Here is a 15,660-nt window from a genome sequence, read left to right on the forward strand (position 1 = left end):
GCAGCTGGGACTACAGGTGCACCCCCCCCATCACCTTTTTTTTTTTTCTGTTGCCCAGGCTGGAGTGCCGTGGTGCAATGTCAGCTCACTACAACCTCTGCCTCTCGGGTTCAAGCGATTTGTGCCTCAGCCCCCTGAGTAGCTGGGATTACAGGTGCCCACCACCAAACCCAGTCATTTTTTGTATTTTTTGGTAGAGAGGGGGTTTCATCATGTTGGCCAGGCTGGTCTTGAACTCATGATCTCAAGTTATCCACCCTCCTTGACCTCCCAAAGTTCCGGGACCACAGGCGTGAGCCACCGTTCCTGGCCCTACCTGGATAATTTTCGTATTTTTTGTAGAAATGGGGTCTCACTATGTTGCCCAGGTTGGTCTCAAACTTCTGGCCTCAGGCAGTCCTCCCACCTTGACCTCCCAAAGTGCTGGGATTATAGGTGTGAGCCACCATGCCCAGCTGTATTTGTTACACTGTACTGTATTTGTTATACTATACTATATTATCTCTGTATTTGATTTCCAATGGCCAAGCCCATTTCACAGCCTGACCCTGACCCCCACACTATTCTATTCCCTAAGTGAGATGATTTTTAAGATTTCGTTTGACCCTGTGGCCTTTGGTTTGGGCTGCTAAGGGGTCCTTCACTCTGCCTGCTTCTTCTCCCTTCTCTGTGGCCTCAAGCTGGTCTTGGTTGACTCTTGAAACCTGCAAAATACTTTGGTAGAATTTTCAGGAATAGTAAATGATGTCTTTTAGATGTCAGCTATAATACAGTGAATGCCTAGACTACTGTCTTAAGAATAAGGATCCTGAGGCTGGGCACAGTGGCTCACGCCTATAATCCCAGCACTTTGGGAGGCTGAGGCGGGCGGATCATGAGCTCAGGAATTCAAGACCAGCCTGGACAACATGGTGAAACCCTATCTCTACCAAAAAAAAAAAAAAAAAAAAAAAAAAAAGCCAGGCACAGTGGCAACCGGCTATAATCTCAGCTACTTAGGAGGCTGAGGCAGGACAATCACTTGAACCTGGGAGGCAGAGATTGCTGTGAGCCAAGATCGCACCACTGCACTCCGGCCTGGGTGACAGAGCAAGACTCCATCCCCCTGCCCCACCAAAAAAAAAAAAAAAAAAAAAGGAAAAAGAAAAAAAGGATGCTGAGACCAGTTCCTGTTTCAGCAAGAATGAGGGCTTTAAATCAGGGAGTGGGACTGGCTGCTCTGGGTCCCAAGTGTTCACCATTCCCCAGAAGCTCTGACCAGGCCCATTCTGTGGCTCAGAAGTATATGAGTTAAATTACAATAGGAAGTTCTTTCAGATTTTCCATCTTAATTGTCCTTCCTCAAAACGATCCTCCCCAGAACATGAGGTTTATCTCTACTGGGTCCCAGGGAGCCCATGCTCTTCTCACCATGGGTTGGTCCTAATTGGTCAAATATGATTCTCCTTTACAGCCAAATCCTCTGTTGATTTTAGATGTTTTTATGAGCTGCTCCCTTTGTCCTTTTTGGTTTTGAGAAGTTATTTGCCAGTTATGATGGCAAACCAGGGTCTCAGCTTGGACTGCCTACTTGTAACCCTTTCTTTAGCTTGGATGAGGACTCTGTCCTTGCAACCCTGAGAACACTGTCAGTGCCCCTTCCAAAGCTGCCCCTGCCCTTGTGGTGGCCAACCTCTTACTTTCCATTCCTTTTAAATGCCAGAATCAATTATGAGTTATTTCTTCAACAGCAATGAGTCTGAACTGGAATCTTACCCTGCAAAACAAATGGCCATTATTAGAGTTTTCCAAATAAGCTATAGAACCCATACATGCTTAGAAGCAGTGCGGGCAGCACATAGGTTTCTCTCCTTGGTATTCTCCATCCTGGGCTTGATGAATTGGATGCTTGTGTTGCTGCAGATGCTGGAAAAGAACATCTTCTCCCCTCCAGAACGCCCCCTGCACCACCCACTGCTTGACCTGGGAGCTGGGCCAGCCTTTCATGGGATGCTCAGCACAGCCCATCTGTACCCTTCATCTTCTGATGTGTGCCAGTACCCAGCCTGGCACTAGCAAAGTGCTCCCCCTGCAGGAGTGGGGTCTGGCAGGTGCAGGGCATCTTTCCACAGGGGTTAAACTAGTCTCTTCCCTCCCCTTTGTCTTCTCCATCCACAGAACCACCCTGAAGCCCCTGACTGTGCCCAATGTTCAGATCTCAGAGGTGGATGCACCGCCGGAGGGTGACCAGATGCCAGGCCCCACAGGTACATACAAGTAGAAGGTGCTTCCAGCTAGGGACCAACTGTGTCAAGACCGCTGTGATAGATGTTGTCAACTGTTACTTATTTTTGAGAATGTAAAATGTATATGGTTCAAGATACAAAGGGAGAGAATTAAATCACCTACCTCATCCACCCACCTAGAAGCATCCCAAGAACATCCTTCATGAGATGGCCCATGCAAATATAAGCAAAACACACTCACATACCTTTATGGGTGGATGTAGTTTCTTTCTTCCTCTCCCCTCCCCTTCCCTCCCTTCCCCTGCCCTCCCCTCTCCTTCCCTTCCCTTCCCTTCCCTTTGTCTCCCTCTGTCACCCAGGAGGATGCAGTGCAGTAGTGCAATCTTGGCTCTGCTTCCTGGGTTCAAGTGATCCTCCCACCTCAGCCTCCTGAGTAGCTGGGATTAAAGACATGCACCACCATGCCCAGCTAATTTTTGCATTTTTAGTGGTGACGGGTTTTTGCCATGTTGACCAGGCTGGTCTTGAACTCCTGGCCTCAAGTGATCTGCCCGCCTCAGCCTCCCAAAGTGCTGGGATTATAGGCATGAGCCACCACGCCTGGTCGGATGCATTTTCTTTTCTTCCCCTAGTTATACAAGTGGTAGCATTGTGCAGATCCCAGTTTTTATTTATCAGGTTATCTGGGGAATTTTTCCATATAAATTTGTAAAGAACTTCCTTATTCTTTACAGCTCTGCATTATTTCATTGTATGGAAAAAGGATAATTTATGTAATCACTCCCTATTGGTAGACATTTAAGTCATTTTCAGCCTCTGCTATGACAAATAAGTTTGCAGTCGGTGGCCTTATACATGTGTCATGTCACACATTTGTCAGCGTGTAGAATTCTTTCAAGTGGAATTTCTTAAGGTCATATGCATTTTTAATTTTCATAGATATTGTCAGTTTGCAAAATCTTTTTTATATTACATGGATTAAATATATTTTAATAAGAGCAGATTAACCTACTTGTGATTAATGTCAATATTTTATATTTATACACATACAAGGATAGAAATATGCCATGGGAACCCCATATATTTTTAGATATATGTTCTATTAAGCATTCTTTTTTCTAATTTTTTTATTGTGGTAAGATATACATAGCATAAGATTTACCATCATAACCATTTTAAGTGGTACGGTTCAGTGGTATTAAATACACTCATAATGTTGCGCAACCATCACCACCATCCATCTCGAAAACTCTTTGCATCTTGTGAAACTGAAACTCTGTACCCACTGAACTCCCAATAACTCCCCATATCCTTCTCTCTCTAGTCCCTGGCAACCACCATTCTACTCTCTGTCTCTGTAATTTCGAATGTACCTAGAACATACTTAGAGTGTACCTCAATTATATGAGATACACTTACATGAGGTACACTCTAAGTACCTCATATATGTGGAATCATTCCATATTTGCTGTTTTGTAATTGGCTTGTTGCACTTAGCGTAATGTCATCAAGATTCATCCGTGTGTAGCATGTGTCAGAGTTCGTTTGCAGTATCTTGTTAGCCCTTATGTCACGTTTATTCTGTGCCAGGCACTATTCTAAGTGCTTTATGCATATTAACTCATTTAAACCCTCTGAGGTGGGTGTTACTATTATCCCTATTTTATATATAAAAACACCGAGGCACAGAGAGGTTAGTGATATATGGCAATCGTGGAGCTGAGATTTGAACCCAGGGAGTCTGGCTTGGAAGTCTGTGCTCTGAACTTATCACCATATAGCTTCTCTGTAAATTCTGCATTATGTTTTTCCCCAGCAGAAAATACTATTTGTATAAAATATATATTTTTGGAGACAGTGGGTGCTGTAGCACTGGGCACAAAGTGGGGACCATGTGCCATGTTGCAGATCCAGACAGAGTTCATTTCCCTCTCCTCTCTCAGACACCAGGGGCCTGAAGCCCCTGCAGGAGGACACCCCACAGCTGATGCGCACACGCAGTGATGTTGGGGTGCGTCGCCGTGGCAATGTGAGGACGCCTAGTGACCAGCGGCGAATCAGACGCCACCGCTTCTCCATCAATGGCCATTTCTACAACCATAAGGTAAGGTGGACGGGGGATAGGGGAGGGGGGAAGACCTCTTCCTGGGTAGACGCCACCTCAGGGCTACAGCCATATGGTGGGTGGTGTGATGCCTGGGAAGCCAAGTGTTTGCTGCTGTTTAGTCTTTGGGTTGTGGGTGGGCTGCAAGCCCTGCTGGCTTCCTGAGGGCTCAGGGACCCCAGGTCAGAAGGCTCAAAGTCCTTCTGTGGGTCCCCCTTAAGGTGGTGGGTGAATTCAGTGGGGCTGTACAAAGCAGTCCCTGCTGTAGCCTTGAAGACCCCATAAACACAGCTCATCAGTCTCTCCCAAGAAAATCCACGTGTTACCCTCTCGCGCACACTGTGCCCCCAACTGGTGTATGGTCTGGCTTTTCCCAGAGCTGAAGCAGAGCTGCAGGTCTCAGACCTGGGGTGTCAGTGCACCGCCCACCCCACCCGAGCTTGCTGATCCCTCCTTTTCTCCCGCTTTGTTCAAATCCTACCCCAGGAAGCGAGCGCACGGTGGGAGAGCGGTCAGAGACAGCCTTGTGCTGGAGTCCCAGCGGAAGGGTCTTTTTGAGAGTGGAGCATGAACTGAATTATGCAAACCCCAAGGGTTGCTTTGTCTACAAAGCCTGCTGCTCGCCAGGCTGCCGGGGTCTCTCAGGAAGTACATTTTGAGTATCATTGTCACTGTGCCCTGTACCGCACCTGGATTTTAGCACTGGGTCCTTGTTCCCACTCCCACCCTGAGCTGGATCCTTCTATTGACAGACGTCTGTGTTCACGCCAGCCTATGGCTCTGTCACCAACGTCCGCATCAACAGCACCATGACCACCCCACAGGTCCTGAAGCTGCTGCTCAACAAATTTAAGGCAAGTTCCCATTGCTGGCTGACCACAGATGGGGTCACAGGTGTGCCTCGGGCCCCTAGAGTGGTTGTGCGAGGAGTTATGGAAGTTGCGTGGTTTGCAGGATGCTGAGCAGAGGGCTTGGGTTCTTTAGATCCTCGTGATCCAAGACAAAGTCCACAGCATCAGCATCACCTGGGTGCTTGTTAGAAATTCAGATTCTCAGGCCCCACCCCAGACCCACTAAATCAGAAATTTTGAGGGGTAGGCCAGGGACACCGTCTAACAAGCCTGCCGGGGATTTGGATGCCTACCGAAGTTTGAGAAGCATCAACCCTCAAATCCTTTATGGTCTACTTTAGAAGGACCCTGGGGCCTGCTGACTGGTTTTGGGCTCAGTGCGAAGATTGACTTCTGGGACACAGTTGGGAGACCTACTTTGAAATATGACACTTTGTGCAAATTATAGTGCAGGAGTGCTTTTAAAGTTCTGTTGCTCTGTGTTTTCCACAATCTCTTGGAGACCAGAGATCTTTTGCAGACCAGGTATTCTTACTTTTAATGGAAGCCAGTGTAGCCTAACAACCTAAGAACACAGGCTCTGGGTTCAAATCTCCATTGAGCACACGCTAGTTGGATGAATTGGGCAAGTTACTTAACCTGCCCCTGCCTCTGCTTCGTCATCATAAAATGAAGATAACGGGACTTTGCTACAGTATTGTCGTGAACATTAGATGGGATGAAACCGTTAACATTTGTAGAACTATGCCTGGCACATTGTGATAGATGATAGCTATTATCCATTCTAGTTGTGTGCTACAGAACGACCAATTTGGTCAATGACACACCACATATATGACAGTGGTCCCATGAGATTATAATCCTTTTTTTATGGTACCTTTTCTGTGTTTAGATATGTTTAAATCCACAAATGCTTACCATTGTGTTACAAGTGCCTACAGCATTGAGTACAGGAACATGCTGTATAGGTTTGTAGTCCAGGAGCAATAGCTATACCACATGGCCTAGGTGTGTAGTAGGCTATGCCATCTAGGTTTCTGTAAGTACACTCTATGATGTTTGCAAAACAATGAAATTGCCTAGTGATCCATTTCTCAGAATGCATCCTTGTGGTTAAGCACGTGACTATATTATTGATAAAGTCATCTACCTTCTCGATCTTCTCATCAATTCTGAGAGCTGTAGATAAATAGCTCTCCCCTCAAAACAGCCTAAAATCGACTTAGCTTTGCATTGTTAAAGAAGAGGAAAAGCCTCGAAGTTGGGATGTTTAAATAGATACTTTCAACAAGTATCTTTTGCTCCTGCTTCAGATTGAGAATTCAGCGGAGGAGTTTGCCTTGTACGTGGTGCATACGAGTGGTGGTAAGTCTGAAGACCACAGTGTACTTTCAAACTTCTAATTAACTCAAAATAGCAAGTTAAAAAAATACCTCTGCCTCCTTTGCTTGTTGTTTGGGTTTCGGAAACTTCCAAATGTTGTTTGCCTTCAAGGCCGATGGGCTTGCTGTGGGAGTCCACTAGGGATTGCCTTATATGGCCAGTAAACAAATTCTAAACCTGTCTATTAAAACAGGAACTAGATTTTCTCAAGAGACAGATAAACCCAGTTCCTCCAAGGGGTTGGAGGCATGGTGGTACTGTTGAGGGGTAGGGAGTGGGAGGAGGTTGCTTTTCACAATACCAATGGAATAGTTCATTTATAAATCAGTCTCCTGACTTATATGGTGCATCTCCTAAGGTGCCTAGTCCATTTGGACCCCTGCATTGACCACTACTTAATGTGAGAAAGGCCTCTGGCCAAACTCAGGGCTGCTCCTGGTTGTGTGTGGTTGCAGAGAAACAGAAGCTGAAGGCCACCGATTACCCGCTGATTGCCCGAATCCTCCAGGGCCCATGTGAGCAGGTCTCCAAAGTGTTCCTAATGGAGAAGGACCAGGTGGAGGAAGTCACCTATGATGTGAGTTCCCTTTGGGTCAGGTGGTCTGTCCTCAGGAGGGTGGGGATTTGCTTGGATCACCTGTAACTGGGGTATAGAATGACTTTTTTGACCAATGACCATGCCCCCTTTTACTTCTTCAGTGCCAGGTTCTCTTGAAGCCAGGTTGAAGGTATGCCCTGAGGGAGTTGCTGGAGGAATGCCCAGGCACAAAGTGATTTCCATAGAAGGACTAAATTGCTTGAGCCTTCCTAGGGTACTGTCAGAGGGATGGGAAGTGTCTGCAAACACTCTTTTAGCAATGCTAGGAAGTTAGCAGTTGGCTGGTTGCGGTGGCTCACTCCTGTAATCCTAACACTTTGGGAGGTCACTGCAGGAGGATTGCTTGAGGCCAGTGATTTGAGACCAGTCCAGGCAACAAAGCGAGACTCTGTCTCTACCAAAAAAAAAAGTTTTAAGTAACTGGGCATGGTGGTGTGTGCATGTGGTCCCAACTACTTGGGAGGCTGAGGTGGGAGAATCACTTGAGCACAAGAGGTTTAGGCTGCAGTGACCTGTGATGGCACCACTGCACTTCAGCCTGGGTGATAGATACAGCAAGACCCTGTCACAAAAAAATAATACAAGAAGTAAGCCATGTAATAGTCAGCTTTTGCTACAGTAACAAACATCTCCAAATCTTAGTAGCTTACAACAGCAAACATTTACTTTTTCCCCGTGATTCTATGGTCTAGTAGCAATGGCTCTACTCTAAGTGTGGGCTGAGTTCAAGTCTGCATTATGTGACTCACCCAGAGGCCCAGGCTGTTGGGGCAGTACTTACTGCTCATGGCTGTGCTCCTCATGGCAGATGGTGGAGCACGAGAAACCAGGCCAAATCATGTAAGCATATTTGAAGCCTGCACTCAGATTTGGTGTGTCATGTCCACACACATTCCACTGGCCAAAGCCAGTCACATGGACAAGCTCAACATTAAAATTGTGGAGAAATACACTTCTCCCAGGGAGAAGAGTTGATAGAGCAGGGTGGGGATTCTGGTGGGGAAAGGGAAGCCATTTTTTAACTTTTTTTTTTTGTGGGGGGGACAGAGTCTTGCTCTGTTGCCCAGGCTTGAATGCAGTGGCACCTCCCTGGTTCAAGCAATTTTCCTGCCTCAGACTCCTGAGTAGCTGGGACCACAGGTGTGCATCACCATGCCTGGCTAATTTTTGTATTTTTAGTAGAGATGGGGTTTCACCATGTCGGCCAGCTGGTCTTGAACTCTTGACCTCAAGTGATCCGCCTGCCTCAGCCTCCCAAAGTGTTGGGATTACAGGCATGGACCACGATGCCTGGCGCCGTTTTTAAACTTTAACTCACCCCAGAGCCACCCACAGCCTCTCCAAAGCAAGTTCTTATTTGGATGCTTGTTTGAACCTTGAGACCCAAATCATCATTCTGAACCCTGATTCCTTCCATTCTCTTAGGGGAGAACAAAGGGGTTTATTAGACATAACGGGTTCAGTTCTTTCTCTGCATCGCTGTATCAAGAGAAAGTGCTTTTCTGTGTTTGGCGTCACCTCATCATGAATTGAATGCATGACATGAAAAATGAAAAGTTTTGAGATGGTGTCATGTAAGTGAAGTGATTGTCGCAGACTCCTTCCCAGCCTGGTGAGGAATGAGGCTTGGCTCCTGCCTTTAAGGAAATCCTGGGTTTCTGAAAAAAATAGACTTTCCAAGACTTTGTGCCAAGACTTTGTGCCTTGTATGAGGACAACCCTGAAAGGAATTGGAGTAATGCTGGGAAGGGCATTCACCCAGACTTGCTTCTTTCTCCCCAGGTGGCCCAGTATATAAAGTTTGAGATGCCGGTACTTAAAAGCTTCATTCAGAAGCTCCAGGAGGAAGAAGATCGGGAAGTAAAGAAGCTGATGCGCAAGTAAGCGTGGCCTCTGGGTTGCTGGGTGCACTTCTCCCGGGGCCTCAACAGAGGGGCCCCTGCTGGGTCCTCGCAAGGACTGTGCTGAGCTGCTGCATGGGCCTGGGTCTCTGGGCTTTCTTTGGGGGCTGCCCATTGACAAACCTGGATTTCAAGTGGGGACGTGATAGTTAAGTGTGTTCGTCTACTTCTTGTGTCAGCTTCTCATTTTGATGTGGGACATCAAAGTGCCTCTTGTCCTCCCTCTTATGGAAAGACTCTGAAAAGAAGGTGTTGGTTTAAAATTTCTTTGGCGTCTAGATTCAGAAATAGGGGAGGTGACTGTACTCTGGTTTCTTAAGTATATGATCAGGCTCCCAGCAGGAGACTCTGATGAGGGTCTTTGAGGGGTGTTTGAAGAAGGGACTATTTACAAAGACTTGGGCAGAGTCTGGAGTAACCTCAAGGGATAGTGCAGTCCCTGGGGCTAGTGTTACCACCCCTTGCCTGAAGAGGTGAGGGCAAGGAGTGCTAACCAAGACCCAGAGGTTCCAGGGATTTCAGGAAGGCTGTCTTAGCAGTGGATGTAGCCTGAGCTACTGGCCTCTAAAATCCTTTCTTCTCCCGTTTCCTCCCTTTGTAACATTTATCTTCTGGAAATTGCATTTGGATTGAAAAATAAAGCTGCTTTCTGGGAAGGATTTTGTGATTTTTTTTGCTATGTTTAGTCATAGAAGAGACTGCCTTTCATCGCTATGGTGGAATAAATGATTCATTTTTGCCAATGGAGAATAAAGCCACGGCTGGATCTGCTGTATCGATGATCATAACTAATCTGATAACACACTGAACACTTACTATGTCCTAAAGTTTTGGGTTTTTTTTTTTTTTTTTTTTTTTTTGTCATGGCGTCTTGCTCTGTTGCTCAGGCTGCAGTGCAGTGACGCGATCTCGGCTCACTGCAACTTCCACCTCCCAGACTCAAGTGATTCTCCCACCTCAGCCTCCGCAGTAGCTGGGATTACAGGCACGCACCACCACATCTAGCTACTTTTTTTTTGCATTTTTAGTAGAGACGGGGTTTTGCCAAGTTGGCCAGGCTGGTTTTGAACTCCTGACCTCAAGTGATCCACCTGCCTCGGCCTCTCAAAGTGTTGGGATTACAGGCATGAGCCACCATGCTCAGTCAACTATGTCCTAAACTTTAAAAACAGATTTTTCTGTGTACCACAAAGTCCCGAACATAAGGAATATGTCCATTTATCCCCGCACAACAGTGCCCACTCCTATAGCTGCAGTGCTACAGCTCAGGGAAGTCGTGGGAAAACCGAACTTCCCCCAAGCCACGGACCTCCATGCCTAGTAGCTGCTATGGCCTCTTCTGCAAAACGCAGGTTCTAAGGTTGCCATTTTTGTAGGATCCCCAAGAGGGTCAACTGTTAGCAATTTTATATTATCTAGCCTCGGTGAGGGTTCATGAGCTACTGTGCATATGAAGTACTATGCATAGTGTCTTGGACACAGTAAGCAAACACACAGAATTTGTAGTATGCTTATTATTGCTGTTTTTTTTTTTTTTTTTTTTACCTTTTTGATTTTTTTTGGCCAGATGTTCTACCCATAGTAAAATAATCTAATTTGGATTTGGCCTCTTTATTGCCTCTCATCGTGTTGTAGGAATGAACATAAGCAACAAAGTAGCTAAAGAGGGGTCAGTAATGGAAGCGAAGGAGCAGGGCGCTTGACCGCACTGTTACCTGGTGTGACCGTGGTGTTACCCAGGTGGCCGGGAAGGTCCTGGGGAGGGGTGTGTTGCTGGCTGCTCTCCACCTGAGCTTGTTTCTTGTCTCCAGGTACACCGTGCTCCGGTTAATGATTCGGCAGAGGCTGGAGGAGATAGCCGAGACCCCAGCAACCATCTGAGCCATGAGAACGAGGGGATCCGGGTACCCCAGGAGCCGCCATTGCCATAAAACCCCCAGGAAGCTGGGCACTTTCTTTCCATGGAAACATCTAGACACAAACCTCCCCAGCTCCGGCCAAGCCATCATTTGTTACCTGGAGCTGGATGTAGAAGTCAGCAGACAGCTCCCCATCCCTGGACCCCTGCCCTCCTTTCTTCCACTCACAAGGACTTTTGATTTTAGTTATAAGGAGGACCCAAAATGTGTGTGTGTACATGTGTGCGCACGCATGGTACGTGTCCATGTGCCTACCTGATACTTTCACATGAAATTAAATTCCAGGCAACCAGCACAAGAGCCTGAGCCTGGCAAATGTGCAGCTCGTGGGCAGGGAAATCAGAGGAGCCACTGATCTGAGTGGTATTTAGGTTGAAGGAAAGATTTCTCCTCTCAAGTGCCAGGGAGCAGCCATGTGTCTGCCTGTGTTTAGAAAGGGAAGAGGGTTCTCCAGGTTCACCATTTGGGTTGTTTATATGTTGGTAGAAACTCTCCCTGTATGCCTAGAAGGATCAGTGAATGTGACAGCCTTGGAAATTAACAAAATAACAGCCACATAACTTGCGGCAAGTCTGATGGAAAGAAAAAGATAAACCATCCATAGGGTAGATGCAATAAGCCCACATATTTTTACACTGGAAACCTTGATTGTTTTAAATGACAAAGACATATGTGATGTTCTCTGTGGAAACCTGTGAAGAGTGGATTTTGCCTCCATCCCTGCCTCCATGGCTACCTTTAGGAGACAGAGAGGATCCTGTGTGTTTCTCTGTACCCAGCTGACAACCCATCTCTCCGGCACTTCCTTGAGTGGAAGGAAAGGTCTCAAGAAACAAAGATCTCGCTGGTGTGCACACAGTGCTGACCAGCTAGTGTGTCCAGGGCCTGGTGGCCTGGTGGCCAGGAAGTTCCAGGTTGAAGGGAAGTGTCAAGGCTACCTGCAGAAATGACAGGTGCCTTGAACCCAGCCCATCTTCACGTCATCAAGGGTCTTCCTGCACTTGAAGCTGGGGCCATGTTTGCAGTCAAGACTTCATTCTTTCTAACCTCTGGGTTCTTGCAACTTGCCCTCACCTTGTGTGTGGAGATGCATTCCAAGAATGAAGCCTCATCTTGCTGCTGAGTGTGGGGTTCAGGAAAGCTCTTTAGGCCACCTGGTGAAGGTGCATGGGGAGGATGGAACTTCTCCTCAGCTTCTCTGAGCAGCCACCTAGGTGGTCTTTAGAGCCAACCCCAATGAGGGGGAAAGGGCAAGAACGGTCTGTGCCCTGGGACTCCCATCAGGAAGCTTGCCAGACAGCTGGGCATCAGTGCAGCTGATACAGTCTGAGGAGGGAGACAGATGCTTGGACCTGGGTGCCTGGCTGTGGAGATTGACCAAGCAACACCAGCAGCTCCTAAGAGTGGGCGTTTCTGAGTCTAGCTGAGGTAGAGACACTGCCCGTCTCTTCTCCACCTTCTCTCCACGGAAGGTTTGCAGAGCTGGGCAGTTGAGGAAAGGACAGTCCCTGGTTGGTGCCCAAAGTTGGGCCTTTTTGGTGGAGATGTTTCTGGCCCGGGCACCCTCCTGCCCCCCATTCATACCTATGGCTTCCTTAGGAGGCTCACAGCTGTGGTCTCAATGTAGACTGCAAAAAGATGGCACGCTGCCCCTGGCATTTTGCCGGGGGTTTTATAGCAAGTCTCCTTCCTCCATAGGGACAGCAGCACCAGTCCTGTGGGGCATGGAGTGGAAACCCAGAAGGGCTTCTGCAAACTGCACAGAATTGGGGTAAGAAGACAAGGAGTGGGCACCGGGAGAGGCTTCCTTTGTTACAGCTGGGAAAGAACAGTTCTGTGAATGCAAACACCTGAATCTTGCATTTGAGAAAATGATATGGGGAACTTCTCTTCTGGTAATTCTTATTTTGAATGTTCAAAGCCTCAGTTGGCCCCAGTAATTCTCCCTGGAGGACTTGGGAGAATTTCCACAAGGCAAACTACTAACCACTGGCTCTTGTTGGACAGCGATTTCTGGCTTTTAAGAGTTCTCTTTGATTTGCACTAGCACTACAATAGTGTTAAATGTGGAAATACTGCAACATGTCCAGTTGGCCAGATAACTTTCCAAGGGAGCAATACTAAGGCAGACTCACCTTTTTAAAGATGGGAGGTCAGGAGGTGGAAGTGAGAGGAGATCCCATTTTACACAACACACTTCCACATAATGCAGAGCACACTTTTCCATTTTGTCCTGCCCTGTTTAGAGGTCATTTCTCACATCCTAAGAACCTGATCAGAAATTTTGGACAGGTTCTTTGAAATAGCAGCAGTTGAAAAAGAGACGCTTTGCCACAGTGTGGAGCAGATTTTCTCACTGGTATCACATGCTCTTGCAGTTTGAACTTTTCAACCGATTTGTGGGAGTTTACGTAATTGTGTGCAATGAACCTGAAATTGCGTAAAGAACAAAAGACCAATTTATTGGGTTGGGTTTTTTTTTTTTCCCCCAACTTGTGAAAAGCAGTTTAGCTGCATCTGGCTCACCGCCCCCCGCACCACGCCCCCCAACCGCCCGGCAGGGGCTTATGTTACAAGGTGATCAAGTGAAGGAAAAACCTGAGCCCATCTGGCTGGGATGGTGGAATTAAGCACAAGGTCATATTCTCTGTGATCACATGAGAGGGAAGGTGATGACTTAAATGGCAAGGGGGTTATCTTGGGGAGAGGCTGAAAAGCACAAAAGATAGTCTTGCCTGTACGTGTTGGTGAAGAATGTGCACATTGGTCTCCAGGCTGGATGGACTTCAACTTGGAGTTGAGTTGAAGCAAGAGGATTTCAGGATATTAGCCACCCATCTGCAAGAAAAATGCTGAGGCCTCGGGTCAGGATTTTGATCTGAGACATGCTGATGCTTCAAGGAAAAATATTTTCACCATCCTCTCTTCCCTCACCAAAAGAAAACAGTACTCTCTCCCAGAAACCTCTAGGTAAAGACATTTTATCCTAATATCGGTGGCATATAATGCCCCCCCCCCCGCAAAGAAATCTGTTCTCCATGCAAAAAAGTCTCAATGAGAATTCTGTGGAGTTGAGTGGTTATTTCAAAGTGTCAGGAGGGTGGAGAGAGAAATTGGCCACAGAAGAGCAAGAAGCTCTCTTAAGAAAAGGGAATTCTCTTTAAAGAAACCACCACCACCAACAAAACAACCAAAAACCACGTTTTATGTCAAAGCTCTGTAGCACAGAGAATGTGGTGTCGTAGATACATCGCCGAGAGATATTTCTCTTTTGTTTTTTTGAGACGGAGTCTCGCTCTGTTGCTCAGGCTGGAGTGCAGTAACGCGATCTCAGCTCACTGCAACATCCGCCTCCAGGGTTCAAGCGATTCTCCTGTCTCAGCCTCCTAAGTAGCTGGGATTACAGGGACCCGCCACCATGCTCAGCTAATTTTTTTGTGTGGTTTTAGTACAGATGGGGTTTCACCATCTTGGCCAGGCTGATCTTGAACTCCTGACCTCGTGATCCACCCGCCTAGGTCTCCGAAAGTGCTGGGATTACAGGCGTGAGCCACAAAGCCCAGCCAAGAGAGAGATTTCTACATGAACAAGGCAATTTCAGTGTCTTACAGTGGCCAAACCATGACGTGGAGAACGAGATAGGAGACAGGAGATCACCATGAGCATCCCTGATATAGCAGCACACATTTTCACGTTTCCACTGCAATCGTTTTGCACAAAGTCTTGCTTCACTCAGACGAAATGAGATATGATTTCCTAGAGATGTAAAAATAAGAATGAATGTGGCACCCCTTCTTCCAGATGTAATAGAAAGCTTTGCCGTATCCCAAGGAGGGTGTTTAAGTGCCCCTTGTGTTTTAACTGTATTCAACTGAGCACAAGATGCACAGGCTATGATGGGAAACCCTCAGTTTACTTTTGGAGTCTTCCCTGCAGATCGCAGACCTGTTTCCAGGCTGATGTTTCTGGTGTGTAATTGCTAGTGTTTCTGAAGGGTTTTCCGAACTGTTTCAGCCTTGTGAAGTATTCTTTTCTTAATTATAACTTGCCTTTCAGCGATGGTACATGACTTGGTTCAACGTTTGGTTCTGAACTTATACACTGATGCATTTACTCATCTAACATAATCTGACAAGGCCTCAGTAGGGAGCCATACATTTTTGTAACGTTTTGATATGTTTTAATGCACCTGACTTAGATCTTACTGAAATAAAGCACTTTTCAAAGAGATGCGCCCCGTGGATGGGTCTGTGTGTGACTACTGGGTGCATGAGCTCTGTGTTGTGAGAAGGTGGGTGACAGGAACAGAAAGGAGCACCCACCAGATAAGTCAATTTTCTTCCCTGAGTTTATGGTTTGAACATGCTTGGGCCTGGCTGTTATGTCCCAAATAAGAAGTGAAATGAGAAGGTCGTCTTAGGAGCTCCCAGACGAGGACTCCGGAGAGCCAGGAGCTGCAGAAGAAAGAGCTTGGAATTTCTACTCAGTGAGGCTGGATTTCCGCTCTGACTCCACCCCCAGCTCTTGGACCCTGGGACCAACTCAATGATCCTTTCTCTAGGACTTGGTTTTCTCACCTGTAAAATAGCTAAGCCACCCTGCAGGGGTTGGGCACCTGGGCTTGCTTCTGTAGGAAGCATCCCCCCCCATGGGTCCCCAAGTGTAAGATTTTCAGACTA

The 15,660-nt window shown here is 47.0% G+C and overlaps 1 protein-coding gene across 6 annotated transcripts in view; it reads left to right on the plus strand.

Annotated features, from left to right (window-relative positions):
* RASSF2 (Ras association domain family member 2) overlaps positions 1-15,207 on the plus strand; it is a 57,528-nt gene extending 42,321 nt beyond the window's left edge. For all 6 annotated transcript variants that reach the window (XM_065522801.2, XM_045362550.3, XM_015457660.4 and 3 more), the window contains 7 exons: positions 2,158-2,246; positions 4,169-4,329; positions 5,082-5,183; positions 6,494-6,545; positions 7,019-7,140; positions 8,944-9,041; positions 10,874-15,207. In XM_065522801.2, coding sequence (XP_065378873.1) covers positions 2,158-2,246; positions 4,169-4,329; positions 5,082-5,183; positions 6,494-6,545; positions 7,019-7,140; positions 8,944-9,041; positions 10,874-10,943 — 694 coding nt within the window. In that variant the 3' untranslated portion in view covers positions 10,944-15,207. The remainder of the gene's footprint in view (positions 1-2,157; positions 2,247-4,168; positions 4,330-5,081; positions 5,184-6,493; positions 6,546-7,018; positions 7,141-8,943; positions 9,042-10,873) is intronic.
* The last annotated feature ends 453 nt before the right edge of the window (positions 15,208-15,660 follow it).

This window comes from Macaca fascicularis, chromosome 10 (assembly GCF_037993035.2).
Source record: "Macaca fascicularis isolate 582-1 chromosome 10, T2T-MFA8v1.1".
Lineage (NCBI taxonomy): Eukaryota > Metazoa > Chordata > Mammalia > Primates > Cercopithecidae > Macaca > Macaca fascicularis.